This window comes from Protopterus annectens, chromosome 1.part1 (assembly GCF_019279795.1).
Source record: "Protopterus annectens isolate FY-2018-M chromosome 1.part1, PAN1.0, whole genome shotgun sequence".
Classification (NCBI taxonomy): Eukaryota; Metazoa; Chordata; order Ceratodontiformes; family Protopteridae; genus Protopterus; species Protopterus annectens.
Window position 1 is genome coordinate 84,564,685 of NC_056726.1, and position 21,155 is coordinate 84,585,839.

Sequence of the window (21,155 nt, forward strand, 5' to 3'; positions counted from 1 at the left end):
GACAGTCTGACACACTCTGGTCTGTCCAGAGGTATACACAGAGCCCCTTAGTGCAAGGCATGTGGACCGAGCCTGACAATGTGGATGTTAACAGCCATGTAGATGGGTATATCACATAAACACTGGTATACATTTGCCCCCCATAGGTAATGCATTCATGCACCCCTGTCTGTCCTGACACATACTAACTGCTGGTACAGAGGTGCCATGGCCACATACTACCCACTAGTTAGTGACATACATCTGTACAGATTCCCACTGCTTTGTCTGTCATACATGACTGTTATGGTGGCCTGGCAGCAATACATCTGGCAAGTATCTGTACATAACATCTCAATTTTAGTTTGGTCAATGACAATAAATTTGAAAGCATGATCCTTATAAGTAAAAATATGTTTTGCTAATGCATTCTCAAGTTTACATTTCTTTATAGCGTATTGGTGTTCATACATTATGTCACGTAGTCTTCTCAAACTAAAATTGACAGTAGAGGAGATCCGAGACCACTCAAACTTGAGGAACTCGAATTTGCCTGGCAGGTGAGGTTAAATGCTTATAGCCTCCCGGGACTGAATGATTCTTGTTCGATTAGCAGTGTGTTAAAATTAAGCAGTCTTAAGAGGTGAATTGATACAATCAAGCTGTGTTACAACAGCATACACCTCTTTATGCATTAACACACTGGATTTAACAACTACCTTTATATAGATAGGTTAATATTGTATATACATATATATATATATATATATATATATATATATATATATATATATTTTTTTTTTTTTTTTCGTAATGTCATAAATATTCAGGTGTCTCATTTTAACTACATATGTTGTTTGTGTTTGCTGTTTTGTATTTAACATAGCTACATATTTAGTTATTTAGCTTTTTTATAATTTTATGATATAAATAGTTGTTGTTCCTTTAACATGATGAATGCAATTAGCATTTGGGTTTACAAACTCACATATATATAATGAAGTTTTTACTTATTGGAATTATTTCTGAGGAAGTCAGTTTTTGGGCTGACGAAAAGCACTTAAATAAACTGTTCCTGTTTGACTGCATATCTGCCACCGTTCCTGTTTTTCGTTTTATTATCAAAGGTGAGATTACTATCTACTTGTGTCCCCAGATCCCTTATTATGTCTTCCGTATTTAGGGGACTATCACCTATGTAGTAGTTTGTGAGTACCTTGTTTTTTCCAAAGGGGATGACTATGCACTTTTTGGCATTAAGCTTGAGGCCATGATTTTGACAACAGGTATCTGTCTCAGTGAGACCCTTTTGGAGGATGTCGGTGTCAGCTGGAGAGTCAATTATAGCTCCTAGTTTGCAGTAGTCTGTGAACTTGGTCAGCCATAGTCCTCCTGTGCTTGCCTGTACCTCTGAGAAGTATATGCTGAACAGGAGGGTTCCTAGGACTGAGCCCTGGGGAATGCCACTTGTAACCAGTTTCATGTGCCAGTTCATGTGGTATGAACTGGTAATCGACAGCAGGTTGACCCTGCACCTACATTGATAGCATGACACAGGTATTCCCTGGTGTCAGGGCATCTGTCCATATAGGGCATGTGTTTAAGGCATGGTATGTCCTTTGTGGGTCACATTTGATGGCACCAAAGGTGTTGCAGGTGTCCAGTGGGGAACATAGGGAAGGTGCACTGTCTGCATGTATGTACCTATTGGACTGGTGGACAGGGTGCTATGCCCTCTGTAGCCCACTGCAATCACACCATGGTTACCATCAGTGGGAAATATGCAGGGTACTACCAACATAGCGGTTGTTGCCTAGGCAAGTGTGTGTGTGTATGAGGCATAGGTTGAGAGTGTTCTCTGGGCAATACAAGGGTTTCTAACTTTGTTCGCCAGGCCTTAAGGTCACATGTAGGAGTATGGATCTGCATCCAGCCTCTTGGCTGCTTCACATCTGTTATCCCTGTAAGGTGGATATTGTGACATATACTAGGGCCACCATATAAGAAATATGCAAAACCTGCTCCACAATGAGTCCATTTGTTACACACTCACAGCCACCTCCACACGGGATATGAATGACAAACACAGACACACACCTGCCATGTCTGGGATTAGAACTCCTAACTCACTAGTTTATTACACTATGCAGTTATAGGATATGCCACAGAGATTATTGAAGTACTCTTTCCCCAAAGGTGCAATTCATAGTGAATGACATCAGCAAGCTTGCCAAAGTAGGGCATCTGAATTGTAGTGAGTGTGACTAGTCTAAAAAGCATTGCTCTCTACACAGACGTAGAAACACACACACAAACAGCCACATTTGCCATGTGTGGGAATAGAACCCCTACCATGGTTCTATATCACACTACAACATTACATTGTTATAGGATACGTCACAGAGTTTACTGGAGTATTCCTTCCCCAAAGGTGTATTTGACACTGAATAACATCAGTAGGCTTGCCAAAGTAGGTTATTTGAATTGTAGTGAGAGTGACTAGCCTGAAAAGCATTGCTCCCTACACAGACATAGAAACACACACACAAACAGCCACACTTGCCATGTGTGGGACTAGAACCCCTGCCAGGGTAATGTATCACACAGCAGCATTACACTGTTATAGGACGTACCACAGAGATCACTGGAGTACTCCTTCCTCAAAGGTGTATTTCACAGTGAATGGCATCAGCAGGCTTGCCAAAGTTGGGCATTTGAATTGTAGTGAGTGTGACTAGCCTAAAAAGCATTGCTCCCTACACAGACATAGAAACACACACACAAACAGCCACATTTGCAGGAATAGAACCCCTACCAGGGTTCAATATCACACTACAACATTACATTGTTATATGATGCACCACAGAGATTACTGGAGTATTCTTTCCCCAAAGGTGTATTTGACAGTGAATGACATCAGCAGGTTGCCAAAGTAGGGCATTTGAATTGTAGTGAGTGTGACTAGCCTTAAAAGCATTTCTTCCTACACAGACAGGGACACACACAAACACACACAGTTGCCATGTCTGGGATTAGCACTCCTACTTAACTAGTTTATCACGCTACATCAGTATGCAGTTATAGGACATGCCATGGCAATCACTGGTCAATAATTTTCCCAAAGGTATATTTCACAGTGAATGACATCAGCACCCTTGCCAAAGTAGGGCATTTGAATTGTAGTGAGTGTGACTAGCCTAAAAAAACATTGCTCTCTACACAGACAAAGAGACACACACACACATTTGCCATGTCTGGGATTAAAACTCTACCTAACTAGTTTATTACACTACAGCAGTACGCAGTTATAGGAAGTGCCATGGAGATTGCTGGTCTGCACTTTTCCCAAAGGTGTATTTCAAAGTGGATGACCTCAGCAGGCTTGTCATAGTAGGCCTATGGGAGGGAAGTGTGTGTGCATGGGCCATAACCCATTCATCTAGAGGTTGACACACCACACGCGGGCACATGCAGGGTTATATTCTGCAGGTATGTGTATACAGCTACTAGATGACTACTTCATTTTACAGACATGTTGCACAGCTAGCACATGCACCACATAGTCTGTAATGCTGATGGATACCAGATGCTAATGTCTTCAGTGAGTGACATTTACACCTCATGTGGTTGGGGCCATTTGGTTGTGTGCTGGATGGGACAGGCCTCATAATGGATGGCTCCTTGTCACAGTCACTCTCTTCCACACATTGATGTATGTCTACCTTTGGCTTATTATAGTGTGTTGTCCTTGGATATATGTCTCTATTCCTATCCACTGTGTGTGCAAAGCATGACTGGTGCATACTGAGGAGTGTATGCACTAACATCTGCAACTGCCAGATATGTATAGTCCACTGTTGTTTGCAGACATGGGCTTCATTTGTTTAGTTGTTTGCAGACATGGGCTTCATTTGTTTGCATGTGTGAGCATGCCCAATATGACCTTTCAGTATGTTGTCTGACATTGCCTTCATTTCTCTAAGTGGATCTCTAAGTGTGTGAGCATGCCCAGTATGCCCTTCTGTATTGAATGTGTGGATTGATTCCAGGTAGTTTGTACTCCAGTGCAGACCTTTGTGTTGTACACCTACAGGTATAAAACTGTTTCTGCAGGGTATCCATCAATCATGTGGCAATATGGGGACAAACTATGCAGGGGATAGTGTGCACTGTAGCTGATTGTGTCTGTGCTGCTTCAGCTACATGGTACTGCTGTTAGCAGAGATATTCTGACATGTGTACTGTTATACACTGTGATGTTTTCTGTCCTCATGTACTGTCATGTGGACATTCTTGCTCACAGTGATGTCTTGGGGGACAAGGGTGACTGCAGCTATGTCCGGTATTGTGGGCAGATGCCTACATATTCATGGTACGTTATGCCATTCTGGAGGGGGAGCTGCAGACAGTTGCTGCTGGGTCTGTGTATCCAGTCCAGCACCTTGGTACAGTGCTGGCAGAGGATCCCATACTTGTACATCCATCGACATGACAGTATGGTCTTATCTTGCTGTGGCAATACCTCACAGCTGTACAGACTCACACAGGTTACCCAGAGGCAGGGGCCATAAGTCAGGACATTACCCCTGTTGTGGTGTACGGGCAGGTATGTAGCCACCCATTTATGTGTTTGCAGCCAGGGATAGTGTGTTCACACAGCTTTGTGTCGGACCTTGCACATTCCATGCTGCCCATGTTCCCACCCCTCCCTCTGTTATTCTATCCTCTTCCATACATTATGCATACATTCTCTGATACTTTCCCTAAGGTTATCACCCCATCACAACTGTGTTTTGGTGTTGGTCCACAGTTCATGCAGTGGGACATGGTGGAACTGTTACTGTGGTTTGTCCACATGGCCTTGCATATGGCTTATGTGGACTGTGTCATGTTGTTATTTGGGTGTCCATGACATAACATGCATTGGCAGTATGTGTGAGACACAGGCCTTTGGCAGAGGCCTGTGGGCCATTTGGTATTGATGCAGGCCAGATGTGGCAGGCCGTTGCATTTTCTCAGTCCTAAAGTCTTAGACCACCATACAGTATATTCCCCTGGGGTGACAGGGTAGATGTGCTAGGTGTTCATGCCAATACCTTCGATCAGTCTTCAGGTGGTGTGGATGCTGGCAGGGTGCTACCTATGCCTAGGGACACACCTGCATTGGACACCTGCACTGCATGCTACATTCTTTTGCTATTGCCATATACAGGTGGGGTAATATTGTACCCATTCCCCACAGCAGGGATACGACCAGAGAGGTACCTGTGGGTGGTGTTTGGGTGAGCTGGGTGCATGTGTGCTATGGACAATACTTGCATCTGCACACAGATATGCATGGGATATTCCAGTTATGCTAGCATGTGCAGGTACATCAGCTGTTTCTCAATACATCAGTCCTACCACCTTTGTGCTCTGCAAGTGTTTGGGCAGACAACACCAGTATCCCCTACTACAGGACCAGATAATGTGATGCATACCTGTATGTACAATTGCAAGGGTGTGTCCATTTCACAGTAACACAATATATACTGTATGTCTGGGGTACTTTCCCCTGTGTACTGCTTGTATATCTAGCCCAACAGCCATGTCATGTCAATCTTTCAGATGGTGCACATATTACCACCATACATTTACAATGGCTTACTGCTAGCATGTGTTATACTGGTGGGAATTGTCTTTGGCACTGCATTTGTGAGGACTTGGCCCTGTCATCAGCAGTAGTGGGCAATGGCCACCAGGCCTTACCTCAATATGCCTACATACTGACCACTGTCACACAATATGAAACACACACCAACCTAACACACACATACCTGCATACTGCACAAATGCTACAATCTATCCTGCTACCCTGGCCACCTCTGAGCATCTGTGCTTCACTGGTATTATACCTACATATACATGTTACATTTCTACATAGAGTTTTGGGGGCTATACCTGACTCTTACAACATGTGTACATCAGATTGGGGGTGGGCACATCAGACCGTTACATTTCTAAATAGGTTTGGGGCCACACCTGACTGTTACTACATTTCTAAGTAGGGTTCGGGGGAGCACACCTGACTGTTTATGCATTTCTACACATGATTGGGGGAGGGGGGCACAACTGACTGTTACTACATTTCTACGCAGGATTGGGGGAGGGGGCACACCTGTCTGTTTCTACATTTCTACATAGAGGTTGGGAGGGGGCACACCTGACTGTTGCTACATTTCTATACTGGATTGGGGAAAGGGGCACACCTGACTGTTTCTACATGTCTACACAGGAGTGGGGGGGCACACCTGACTGTTTCTACATTTCTACATAGGATGGGGGGGAACACCTGACATTTGTACACATTTGCTATGACTGTACTGGTATGTCAGGTACTCCATTCCATTCTGTATTCTAACCTATCATGCTGACTAGAGGCATTTCAGTGTACTACAGGTCTTAGGATTGACTGACCTACATATTAGTTTCTGACTTCCTACCCTTCAGAACAAACATCCCACTGCCTGACCTGATGTAGTCTGTCTGTGTAGGCCTGGGGGATGGAGGTTACCCAAAGACATCATTCAGAGGCCATAGCACAGCCCTTGTTTGTGTTTGTCTACACCTGTCCTGCTAGATGAGACTGTTGTTTGGTATGTGAACCTCCCTGACTGACATGTGCGAGTCGTATGGACACACATATGGCCCAGCACATTTCCTGCAGTGGGTTTTGTCACCCTGTGTAGTACTGGCTACTATGGTGACACCAGTATTTGTTACAGATCTCATGGTGCCACTATAGGTGTCTACTATCTGCTGGCATACCATTCAGCTATCCGATTCCCTTGCATGCCCACATCCATACCATAGATACAGGTAACAACACATACTACTCCATTCGGCAATTGGTAGGTTGAGTGACTTACCTTGTGGGTGTTCCAGTATTGAGGGTGGTGCTGCAGGGCTGCCTGTATCGGATGCACATAGTACACTTCCTAATCATGGCTGAGCCAGGTAGTGTCATGTTTGGCATCCATTTTACTGTATGTGTGAGTCAGAGAGAGGTGTTATTCGCTGGGTCCCTCCTGTGTCAGTGTATGTGCTATGCGTTGCCTCTTTGCCAAGGCCAAGGCATACTGGGCATGCCTCCTTCTGCCTACTGGAGCATGCTCAGGTTGTTCCTCCTCTGAGTCACTCTGTGCATCTGCGGGCCTTGGCAATGGTGGGGGGCTATGTGGCCCTGCCCCATGCTGTTCCTGCTGCAGCTGTTTCCACAGGATCATATTGTGGGGCAGCCAGCACATACATTCATTATTATGTCCTGGGCATTGTACATGACCTTGCAGTTGATGGAGGGTTATCCCTTGCAGTTGATGTAGACCCTACCCTGCTCACCGGGTGGTGCTCTGATGTGTATCTGTGTGCAGTCTATAGCACTCTCTACCTCAGGGTATTCTGCTATTTGGTGGAACAGTTGCATATTGCTGGCCAATGCCTCAGGGGTTTTGGGGAAATACACGTGCTCACTGGCATCTGCTGACATGGCATCCAGGAACTGGTGGAGTATCCTGGATGCTGATGCCTATGAGATCCCCATCATATCCCCAGTTGGCCTTCGGAAGGTACCTGTAGCTAGCATTCTTAGGCTTACACATACCTTGGTATCCACTGGGATGGGTTCCCTTCTGTTAGTTCTATGTTTCAGGCATGGTTGGCACAACTCAACAATTTGCTGTAAGAGGTCCCTATCCACCCTATAGCACTCCACTATATCCAGCTCATGTAGCCCCTGGTCGGTTACCCTGGGTCTGTACACTCTTCTCCATCTCCTCACTGTGGGTTGGTCGATGGTATTCTCATCTTCTCCACCCTCAGCCTCTTCCACATGTTGTTGCATGATAGCTATTGCAGCCCCTATCGTTTTGTTGTTTTGTTTGTTAAAATGTCCCTGCTTGTATACACTGGTGGTGTAGAGTATGGGAAAAACCAGAGGGAAAGGTGTTTGCATAGTTTATAGTAGTGTTCTGGGCTGGGCTGCGCTGCTGCCTGTGTAATTGGCTGATTCTGATACATTCCACCTGCCAGCTATGCTAGTTCTCCTAGATTACCTTCCTACTGCTGTTTTCCCTTCCCATTGTCTTCCTGTTTAAGCCCATGGGTGTGCCACGCAAACACATTGCTCAAATATATATGGAGATATCGAGATAGCTTTAAAAAAGGGAACAGAGATCTTCCTTTCTCCGTTGCTTTTTTTAAAGATATCTCGCTATGTTAAACTTGTTTAACATAGCGAGATATCTTTAAAAAAGCAACAGAGATCTTCCTTTCTCCGTTGATTCCTCAACACAGCTCTGATGTACTGCATAAGCATATACATGCGCAGTACATCAGAAAAAGCCCCAGGATAATGGAAAACCGTGGAAGGGCACCATGCAGGTATTATACAAAGGCATTATTTAGGAAAATTAAGTATTGTATAATAGCAATAACCCATGTCTGGTTGTGGGTAATGCTAGATTTACCCACGGTTGTCTTTGGCCACTCGGGCTTCGCCCTCATGACCAAACCACACCAACTTTGGGTAAATCTAGCATTACCAACACCCAGACATGGGTTATTGCTTAAATAATCAATTTCTGTCCTAATTTTGTTCCTTTTGTAGGTCCGGTGGTTATTCTCCCATACACTTAACTTTCCACTTCTCAAAATTTATTTAACCAGTTTAACATCACAATTGATCTAATTTTTCTTAAATTACAATTAAAATCACCCACGACTATAATGTCCATATTTACACAAGCATATTCAAGAATATTTTTAAAAATAATTTCTCTCCCTTTTTTGTTACATATGCATATAAAGCTATAATTCTATACATATATATTTCCATCTCAAGTCTATTACCATAATTCATCCTAGTTCTATCATGCTTACAGCTAATATTTTAATGTTTCTTGACATAATATACATATGTCTGAACACATTTCTTTCCCCATGTTCCAAACTACTGAGCCACTTCAAAGTTTTTTATTTTGTGTTCTTTCTTCCTCTGTTAATCTGATATCTTCTAAAACAATAACATGTCTGGCTAACAAAGTTCACAGATGACTGCAAACTGGGAGCCATTATTGAATCCCCAAATGATGTTGATACTCTACAAAAGGGCCTTACAGAAACAGATGCTTGGTGCCAGAGCCATGGGCTCAAGCTCAATGCCAAGAAATGTATAGTTATCCCCTTTGGGAAAAAACATGTACCCATGAATTACCACATAGGTGGCAGTACACTAAACGCTGAAAGTGTGATAAGAGACTTAGGGACACAGGTAGACAGTGGTCTCACCTTCAATAATCACATCGTCACAACAGTCAGGAAATCTTTCTATGTGGCACACCTCATCACTAAGGGCTTTTCATCCAGAAAAAAAGAGGTCATTGTCCCACTGTACTCATCCCTCATTAGACCCATTATAGAATACAACGCCCCATTTGGTATATACCTCTCAAGATGTCTGCAACAACTGGAAAGGCTGCAGAAATACCTCACTAGAAGAATCACAGTCCTAAAGCAGATGCCTTATGCTGACTGCCTTAAAAAACGCCAGTTATACTCTGTCGCATATCATCTACTCCGAGGTGATCTCTGCTTAACATACAAGGCCATGTCAAACCCAGAGCTGTTGGACATGCTAGACTTAAAGAAATCCTAATCCCTCAGAGCCACACGCTCCAGGGATCTAAACCTTGTCATCACAATAAACAAAACATGCTGGAGGGATAGGTTCCTGGCCCAGAGACTCCCCAGACTCTGGAATAGACTGCCCATACATGTCAAGCAGAGCACCTCTTTGGCCCTCTTCAAAAGGAACCTTGATGACTGGATAGGAGAAAGGAAATTCATCCTAGAGATCACGTCAGTCACCCTGCTAGACAGTGGTCCAGAGAAGTAAATAGTGTGGGAAGAAATTGCCAGGGAATTGTTATGGCTAGGCTTGTATAGGCCCTAGGGCCGATAGCCTAGTACCAACCTATGAACCTATGTATTGGAATAGTTTGCTAAAAGGGAAGAAAACATAGAACAAATTTATAAAGGTGAAAATTTAAATAATAACGATAATTTTTATTTTACATTTGTTAACCAGGGGTGTCTGACTGAGCCAAAAAGGCCCTTTTTCAGCTGAGGCCCGGTGAGAAAAGCTCCACATAGAAAAAATACAGATACATTTAGATATATAGATATGATCAGTATACACACAAATTACTATAGACATGTTTTTAGAGTGGTATGCAGCACATCAAGAGTTACAGTGGAGAGAACAAACAAGAAAATATTAATTTAAAAATAAAGGTAATTAACAGATTTGTGGTGTAAAGCTGAAATTTGGAACATAGGTAGAATACATACATAGTACACAGGCACAGTACATACATTGTACATTAGCCAGTGTTTGTGAGTAAGATTGAAAACTATTATCAAGTACTCTAGGTACCAAGACAAGAGTGATGGGCAGCAAAAAGTAAGTGTTACTTTACAAATCTGAACACTTTAAACAAATTCCTGAGGTCTGATGGCTTACCAGCAAGCAGAATTCAATTGCTGAAGAGCACTTGTGTCCTGGTGGGAGACTAATAATTTAAAGATGGCTCTATGCTTAGCAGGATTCTAATATAGACTTAGTAATGGCGGAAGGGGCTAGCACAAAGAGTGTAAACCAGGTAGAATGCAAAGAAACCAGTGAAACCAGAGGCAATCAGTGGAAATCTATCAGTGAAGGCCTCAGAGGGGGTAAGTAATAATTCAAACTCTACCTGTAAAGTGAAGGAGAGAAGAGACAGCAAAGTTTATTAAGGTTGGGAGTGTGTCTTCACATTGACTTGCTTATTAGTAACCAGTTTGTGCACAGATTACAGTAGGGAGATACATTAGCAATGAAGGGGAATGTATAGAGATGCAAATAAACACGTGGGCCTCAAGTGATACAAACTAAGGCAGAAAGCACTGAGAGGGCTGCTTGATGGTTAATTTAATCACAGAGATCTGAATTAAATGTATACTGTCTATACAGTTAGGATTACTGCACTAGCTGGGGAGAAGGATACAAGGCTGCAACAGTCAGTTTTATTATCACGTTGAGAACTACTAAGAAACACTGCTAATGTTATAGCTTCACTCTCATAACACATACAAGTAGAATGCCTGAGTAGACTGAACCTGCTCTTAAGGCTCAAAATGTATATCCTTGTTTAGTTTGCAGTACTGATTCTTTCTTATACTGTATGGGTGGGGTGGTAGCCACAGACTGCAGAGTTGCTTGAGTGTGCTCTGAAGAGAGAGAGAAAAAAGAGAGGATGAAGCTAGTAGAATGAGACAAAAATAGGTTAAAGGAAGTAATGAGGAGATAGGAGGACATAAAAGATACATGTCTGAGGATGGTATGGCTAAAGCAGGAGACTAGATGCTACTGCTACAGTTTGAGAGTGCTTCAACAGTTACCACATCACAGTGCCATAACATATCTTGGAAACAGGTTAATAAATCATGCACAATACATTTATCAGCCAATTATCCTGTGCATACAAGAAAAAGGAAAATTAACACTGAACAGCACAGCTGGATCAGTAGCAGAGACAACCATAGTGCTAAATCAGTAAATACTGTTTCTAACTCCAACACCAAGTCAATTAGATTTACATTACAGTAATAACAGCAGTTTTAGTACATCATAGTTGCATAGAGACAACATAGCTGCAGTGGTAGTGTCAGTAAAACACAATTGCTGAATGAATAGTTAGAACAGAAAATAGCTATGAAAGAATTAAATGAAATTCTAAAAGATATTAACATGAATTCTGCAACAGGACTGGATGAAACTGAATATGGTATGTATAAAGAAATAAAGGAGTGGCAAAAAATAAGTTTTATAGAAGTTATGAATGAATGGTTAGAAACTGGAATTAAAGAAAAAGAGATATGTACAGGAGTTATAAAATTTATATTTAAAAATGGAAATAAAGAGGAGATAAATAATTGGAGACCTATAATATTAAACAATATGGATTATAACATTTTTATGAGAATAATAATAAAAAGGTTACAAAAATGGATAGAATATATGAACAAAATGTATTCTGAAGAAAAAGAAAATAAAGTCAAGAATTATTATGGATAATAAGAGAAATAACTGATGATATCATAAAAAATGCAGAAGCAAATGTTATGATAGGGGATATATGTAAAGCCTATGATAATATTCAATATAAATCATTATGGGGAATTTTGCAGGCATATAATTTAAACAAAAAAAATTACAAGTAATAAAATCAGTTTACGAAAGGAACTTCATTGAGTCAGTCACCAGAGCTGTGGATGATGGCAAGGCAGTTCATACAGCCTACCTTGATCTGGCTAAGGCCTTTGATACCATTCCCCACTTAGGAATTATTGATAGATGCACCAAACTAGGCATCAACCCCTATATCACTAGGTGGGTTGCAAATTGGCTCACAGACAGAACCCACAGTGTGAAAGTTAATGACTCCAAAATGTACTGCCGGCCAGTCATGAGTGGAGTCCCACAGGGATTGGTCCTGGGTCCTCTCCTGTTTGGGATCTACTTCTCAGAAGTCCAGGCCAACACAGAGGAACTCCGGCTGACCATGTTTACTGATGATTGCAAGCTGGGAGCCATTATTAACTCCCCAAGTGATGTAGACATCCTACAGAAAGGCCTCACTAAGACCAACGACTGGTGTCAAAACCATGGCCTTAAGCTTAATGCCAAAAAATGTGTCGTCATTCCCTTTGGGAAAAACTCAGTTCCCACTAATTACCACATTGATGGCAGCCCACTGAACACTGAACACTATAAGATATCTGGGACACAGGTTGACAGCAACCGCTCCTTTGACCACCACATTGCCATTGTGGTCAGAAAGTCCTTCTATGTGGCACATCTCATTACCAAGGGTTTTGCATCCAGGAAGAAAGAGGTCATCATCTTTTTCTACTCTTCCCTCATTAGACCAGTCATCGGGTATAATGCCCCATTTGGCATGTACCTCACTAAACACCTGCAACAGTTAGAAAGGCCACAGACGTACCTCACAAAGAGGTTCCTAGGTCTTAAACACTTGTCCTATATGGACAGACTCAAAAAACTCCAATTATTCTCTGTCTCATATTGCCTACTTAGAGGCGATCTCTGCTTGACTTACAAAGCCATGTCTGACCCAGCACTGTTAGAAATGTTACGTCTAAAGAAATCCCAATCCCTCCACAACACATGCTCCAGAGACATCTACCTCATTACCACAATCAACAGAACATGCTGGAGGTACAGGTTCATAACCCAGAGACTTCCCATGCTATGGAATAGACTTCCCATATATGTCAAGCAGAGCACCTCACTGGCCCTCTTGAAGAGAAATCTTGATGAGTGGATGGGAAATAGAAAATTCACCCCAGGGATCACTCCAGTAACTCTACTCAACAGAGGCACTGTTAACTAAGCTCAGGTGGCATGATGGCAGGGTAATCCTATGAGCTAGGTTTGTAAAGGCTCCAGAGCTATTAGCCTAGTACACACCTATGAACCTATAAAAATAAAAACTTGAAAGAAATACTATATTATAAATACAACAAATTGTGGGAAGGAATTGAAGTTAAAAAGAGAAGTAAAAGCATTGTGAATGAAGAAATGAAAGGATACCAAAAAAAATTGTATTATGCAAAATAAAAAAAGAATATATGTGAGAAAAATAGTAAGGAATGGTACTTAAATATTATGAAAGCATTTTATTGCATTGATCCATGGAAAGATTTAGAAATGGATAAGAAAATATAAATAAATAAATACAGATAAGAAAAAAGCCATAATGATGGATATAATAACTATAAAATGATTAAAGAATGCATTTTTATGGAGATTGTCTAATACAAAATTGCCAGTTAAAGCAAATATGACACACAAGAAAAAGTAAGCTAGGATATGTAATCAATGTGGAGAGATTGAGACTACTGAGCATGTGTTTTTGAAATGTGAAAGAGTTAATCATTTATGGAAAGAAATATGTAAACATAATAGGGTGAAAAGTTTGTTTAAATTTGAACAAATAAATATGGACATAATAGAATGTGGTTATTATGGTGCATGAAAACAGGAAGAAGTGAAGAAAATGGACAGAGTAATATTTTATGTTTCATGGACTATATGGAATGAGAGACTAAATGAAATCAAATACAAAGAAAAATGGACTTTCACAAAGATTCCAGACAAAATAATGTTTTGGGCTGTGGATAAAAGAGTGTGGGTGTGTGTGTGAGAGGGGGGAGTTTACGTTGAAGTTTATACTGTGTGGAGATTCGCAAATAGATGTAAATATGTTAATAATATGTAATGCATGTTGTTTGTTTGTCTATCGGCTTTTCCTGGTTAGGGGTCACCAAAGCGGAACTCCGGTCCGCTAATGGTTGGCAGTAGATTTTCACGAACGTCGAGGTGCCAGCTCGACGTTCAATCTTCAACGAAGGCATGCCCATTTACGCATGTCTTTCGAACGCCCAACCAACCGCGGGGAGGACATGCAGACTCCACACAAAAGGCACTCCCCGCACTCCAGCCGAGAATCGAACGGGAGAACCTCTTGCTGTGAGGCAACAACTCTACCACTGCACCACCGTGGATTAATAATATGTAATGCATATATCAATTAAAAATATATATATATGGGATCTTTTACATCCATGTGAGTTACCACCAACTCAAACAGATAGGGCCTTTGTTCAACATCTCATCTGAAGATCAGTTTGGGCCCATTTATTGCACTTCTATGAAGGGCAGGTTGTTTAATAGCACAACAGACCAAATCATATCACAGTATACTTCACTCTTTCATGGCTGCTAATGGCTGTGAGGCAGACAGCCTGAACAGAAAAATTGCCGGGGGAAGTAAAATCTGTAATAACATGAATGTTTTGAAAACAGATGGCCAGAGTATAATATTTATTAAGTATAGTTATGTTGCCTAAAATGTTCACATTGTAAATCTTACCACTGCAAACTACAAATTGTGGCAAAAAATATAGGAGTACTGTGCTAGAAATCAGAAAAAAATCCCTGCACTTGCATAAACACAGTGGCCAAAACTTGCAGTTTATTTGAACAGGAGAAATACAATTTAAAGGCATATTTAGTTGGAATGAAAAAGACCTCATAATTGTTTAATTTGCATGCAAATGAAATGGGTGTAATTTCCATCAGTGCTAAATAGGATTTTTCAGCAGTACTTACCATTTGTAGCCCATACATCTTGTGGGCACAAACATCCACTCATTGTCTCCCACACAAATGCAGACACACAGATATACACACACTCACTGACATCCACACATACACACATAAACATCACACCACCCCACTTAGTCTTACTCATGAACACACACACACACACACACACACACACACACACACACACACACACACACACACACACACACACACACACACACACACATACACACACACACACACACACACACACACACGCAGACCTCTCAACTGTCCCTGATTTTGAAGAATGTCCAAGATTTTGACTCTTATTTTTGCCATGTCCCTCTTAAAATAATTAACTGAGGATTACACAGTCAGTAATGCCAGATATTAGAGTTTGATATTTCTTACTGTTCCAGAAATGCATGTTGATGCAAAACATGTTGTCCTATCAAGTTTTTAGTGAATCTGTAGCATTTAAAAATTGTTCCTGATTTTGGGTCTCTTTTCTTACATTAGTTTTGTATTGTCCCTGATACTTGAACAAAGCATCCTCCTCAGTCAGTCTCACTCATACGTGTAAGCATTCATAGAGAGAGAAAAACACACACACACACATACACACACACACACACACACACACACACACACACACACACACACACACACACACACACACACACACACACACACACACACACACACACACACACAGTCACCTAAGACCACTCATAGCTCTGCAAACATGCAGACACCCTGTCACATATACACACGCATACTGTGACACTCCCTACCAGTAATTCTCCACTAAACTTCCCAACACTAACCTAAAATGTGGTCTCTTCCTTTAGAAGTACTGGGGGGAATGTGGCATTTTGGCCACATTATTTAACATGGCCAGCAATGCTACGCTATACACTCAAGCTTTTCTCTGACTCACTCAGCTGTGCAAATTCTGGAGAAACAGCTCATGGTTAATCAGCATGGGTCACTTTTCCAGAATGCATCATTGTCATGTAATATTAGCATTGAGACTGCCCACTGTATTGATTTTTACTGATTATGTAAAATTGCTGTGGTGAGCTTGTCTATGAATCATAGGGTGTCCATCAGTGGTTGGCCACCCGTGTGAGGGCTTACCTGGCAGTAGTTCTTTCTGAATCCTACCATGTATCATACTACTAAGCAAGTAACCAGCTGACAAGCAGATTATCAAACCCTACACTGTGACTTTCTATCGAGTAGATTTAAGGATATGAAATATTTCCCTCTGTAAGGAAGAAGAAGGTAGGAAGCAGAGCTGCTAGGAGAGATGAAAGACCATAAAGCACAAAATATATATTATTTCTGGTCCCCCTGTGGCCAGTGATGTAGCAATACTGGTACCAGTAGTGAAGCAGTACTGATACCATTGTATATAGTACCAGCTGTAATACACTATTGGTACTAGCACCAATATTATCTGCTTGCTTTCTGTTCACATAAGATGTTACCATGGTTCTACTAAATTTTGCAGTGATGAGAAAACAAGATAGTGATACCAAATTAAGACAAACAAGCTGAAATAAAACTAAGCACTTTTGCAACTTTATTACCTCTTAATTTGTAATAAGCCTGGTGATTTTCAGTGATTTGCTTCACTGAGTCTTGTGGACAGATATTCACCCCCGTTGTGTAAAATGTGGATCTTCTTGGCCGGTTCTTTGCCAGGTTAAATATCCTTCTGAAAGATGGCGCTATGTGCGACTCAGAAGCAGTTTCATTCTTACTGCTTGAAAAAGCAGCTAAGAAACCTTTGACTTCTGCTTCATTAGAATTAATAGACATTTCTACAAATGAAAACAAGAAATACATTACATTCAAGAAAAAAAAAGGAATGAATTACATTGATTTAATCATACTGCAGAACACATTTGTAAACAAATAGCCTATAAAATGTACTTATGTTGGCAGGATTATAATCAACATAAATTAGATTTTAAATTAACTGCATTTGTTAAGGATGAGTGGAATGTCACAGACTTTCAATGCCATAAAAGTAGTTTTTATTTTAATACTCCAGGCTGGGTATATATCTGTGCCATTTTAGTATCCTTTTTCTGCCTTATACAGAAGTTCAGTAGATTGTGCAGTTCAGTAACGGGGAAGGGACTAGAGGGATGAGTTACTCTGCCTGCTACTAATACTGTACTTGTGGAACACTCACAGCTTCATAAGTAGATGAGGTCATACATTTCAGTTGTTCCTGATTTTGCAAGATGTCCCCAATTTTACTTCATATATTTAGCCATCTATCATTAAACTTGATTTTCTGGTAAAACATTCAGGATTACAGTCAGTAAAATAATGCCAGACAATATATTTGTATACTTCTTATTGTTCTGAAAATGCATGTTCAAGCAAAGCTTGTATGTTCATGAATTAGACCAGAAGTTAAAAAATGTCCCTGATTTTGGAATGTAGCTGCTTAATTACATCTCTCTTTGCCCAGAATTCTTGAGTCAAAGAGTTGTGATAAAGCTATGGTACTTCCTATGCCAAATGCAATAGTATATGCTTGTTGGAGTAAACATTAGTCCTAAAACTAGCAGAGATGAAATGTAATACTGTGAGTATTTTTTAGTGTGAATGCTCAACCTGCACTCCTACCTCTGATTTCCACAGGCCGCATTTGAAACTGTATGCCTCTGAGCATGTCACTTAAGTAGGGAGTATTTCTTTGCTACTCCTAAAGTAGGCATTTATGCATATTGATGTTACCAAGGTAACAACATAGTAAACTAATATATACTGGGAGTATTTCTATACTTTTTGCTGTGAAGACCATTGACCTAGGTTTACAAATGGGGATATTTGGGTAGCTGCTTGTGGCCCACATCACCTGAAGGGGGGGGGTCATTGCCAACACAGTAGTAAGGTACTGCACTGCCTGCAACTAATTTGAACATTGATCCATGGACCATTTATACATTTATTTATTTTATTGTTTAGTTATTCATTTTTGTGTAAAGGAATGCCATTTACAAGACCTGAAGAAGTCTTGGTAAATGCACAACAATATGTGCTGTAAAGAAGGCATTTTAATTTTAAAAGCTTGTTGGAATCAGAATACTTATTTTATCAGAAGGTCTGCTGCAAATATGTTGGGGACCTGGTTAAGTAAAGATCCACAAACAGACTAAATTCTACTCCCACCACCAAAGTGCTGCTGTTCATTTAGCTGGCAAGTAAAATCCATTCTAAAGTGCAAATTGCTGCAGTTCTCAGACTTTGCTGCTTAGTCAAAGTCCCAAGCCCAATATTGCAGAGGGGAAGAAACTTAAAAGAAGCATGTCAAGTGACTGCATAGCCTGTGAAGTACAGCTCTGCAATTTCTTTCTGCAGCACGTAAGATGCCTATTTTATTTTTCCTTTCAGTGTCACGGTTTCTCATGTGCACTTACATGGACTGTAAACTAGTGATCAAACTCTAAAAGATTGTGGTAACAGCTGCAATTTTGCAGTTTTGCAGTTTATAAAATCAGAGATTCTTAAAGGGCAAAAACATCATTTGGTAGCTATAAACATAAATGACAATCTGCTGTTAAAAGTGTAAAATTATTTTTCTACCTTTCGAATAGGATTTCCTTTGTGAAACTTCATGGTTGTAGCTAGGTATACTTAAGTATTTTTGAGAATTCTTTTTAAAACATTAAGGATATTATAGCCCTGCACAGTACAATTTAATTATTAAGGTTTTCTTCCTCTCTGATAGCATTTTTATTCTGCTCATGTAGCTTTGTGTTGTATTTTTGGCAATAACTGAAATGGATCATTTCAGATGAGTCTACTACCAACTATAAAATGAATACATAAAGGATGAAATGTGAGTATATTAAATATTGCTCAAGTCATAGTCTGATGTCCTTCCTAACCTTTCTTCACTTTTAAGCTAATCAATAACATTCACAGGCATCCTATGGAGACGTTAGTGCACAATACCCTTGACCATTCACTTTGCAGGTATTCTGTTCTGTTTTTTCATCCTACAATCTGCCTGATTTGTAGGATGTCAATAGGAAGGAGAGAAAGCCTGTGAATATTAAAGGAGAAAGAAGTGTAGCATAAAAGTAAAAGAGCAACAGATGCAGTAGCATTAGGTAAGTTTTTCTTTCTTCTTCTTCTACTGTTTTTTTTTATCCAAACAGGCAAACAGGTTTGATTAGTGGATGGCTTTTCAGATTGAGTAGTCTGCTATGGAACTTTTAAATAAGGCTTGTGTACCTTTACCAAAAGTATATGCAGTTTGAGTTTATTAAACAGCATCTCTTGATTCAAGTACAAGTGTCTTAACAGATAGGTAGAAAATGTGTGTGAGAGAAGTAACAATTAGTAGAGTCAGCATTTTAAATACTGATGAATGCAGGATAATCACTTTTGGACGTTTGCTAGTTTTTTTAATTTTCCAACTCTTTTACATTAGTTTAGCTGACTACCTTAATGAAGCAAATGGTCAGGTGCTGGGTTGTGGTAGAGTTTTGTGTGTAAGAGTACAATGACCTGCTGTGTTATTTGGTGATGTGGAGGTGATATTAATAAAATATATGTGTATAATACTTGTAAAAAAGGTCTTGGAAAAATATGTTGGTGTGGCTTCATCTAGAATTATGGCCTAGAATACAGACCTGCCTGGCAGTAGAATATGATTTTCTTGATAGATGTATGTTTGCAGCATTTCTAGCATTGCAGCAGTATCATTTAGGATCTACACAATGTTGAAATGTTTGAACATTCAAGCCAGTATCTGTCTCAGGCTTGAATCTATGTCTTCTGAATGGCAATACACCTGTGGCAGTTGGTGCCTTAAAACGTATACTACCTCACTGGTGGTTTGCTTTGTATAGCAACCAAGATATTGGTAAACAGCTGTGAAGCTGTAGCGTGCTTACTAAGCTTTTAGCCAAAGGACACTATCAAAAAGCTAAGCCGTATCACCTGAACTGGGGGGAGAATAACAATGTCTTCCATTAAGTAGAAATACCCCATGTACATTTGGCCATGCACGTGGTTGCAGTCTACAATGTTTATCTCCATAAGAAGGACTGTTTCCTAGCTTGTGGGTAAAATAATTATCAGTGGTATAGACTGGAGGAACTTCTAATCTCTTGAGAGGACAGTATCTTTTAATTGAGCAATGTTCGCTAAAAATAGAGTAAGAACTATAATATTTATGTGTTAATGTATGATGGAAATTAGAGGACAGCATCCAGTAAATTAGAATGGCATGTGGGTATATTTTGACTTTATTGATTGAACACGTTGACAGAGAGCTATTTAATATGTTTTAAGAGGTACCCAATAATTTCCAATTGAAGTCACCCAAGAGAATGATTTTGCTTTTTTCATGTACTAACAGACTCTATGGATAACTTATTTGAATAGGTCAATAGCTGGCAGGGGGTTAATGAAGTTTATGACATACAAAAAATAGGCAGTAGCCCAAGACAATATAATGCATTTAACCAGCTGGTGGTATAGTCATTCAATCAGTAACACATAGCTAGTGTTCAGAATTAAAATTGTTGTTGTGAGTTATTACTATTGCTATTATCTGTTTCACTAAGAGTAAAAACCACCGACACCGATATGAGGTCCTAGGGTATTGTAAGTGTAACTGTAAAAGCTGACATAATACACTGGAATATATGAATCATCTTTTATCCATGATTCTATAATTTATAAGAAATCTGTGCTTCCCTGTACAATCAATGCTGTTAGTGTAGTTAGTTTGTTACTTACATTGTGAGTATTTAATAGAAATGTTTAGAAACCCTTTTGCTTGAATGCTGTAGTTGGACTGATGATATCTGATGATCATGACTCAGACTAACATTCCTTGTTGTTAGCAGTTTAAGTGGGTACTAGTGCAATAGCAGTTTATGGCTAG

At 40.2% G+C, this 21,155-nt stretch overlaps 1 protein-coding gene across 1 annotated transcript in view; it reads right to left on the reverse strand.

Annotated features, from left to right (window-relative positions):
- IMPG1 (interphotoreceptor matrix proteoglycan 1) overlaps positions 1 to 17,900 on the reverse strand; it is a 1,456,118-nt gene extending 1,438,218 nt beyond the window's left edge. The window contains exons 1-2 of the mRNA XM_044086796.1: positions 17,879 to 17,900; positions 16,825 to 17,058 (exon numbers count right to left, since the gene is read on the reverse strand). Coding sequence (XP_043942731.1) covers positions 16,825 to 17,058; positions 17,879 to 17,900 — 256 coding nt within the window. The remainder of the gene's footprint in view (positions 1 to 16,824; positions 17,059 to 17,878) is intronic.
- Between the last annotated feature and the right edge of the window lie 3,255 nt (positions 17,901 to 21,155).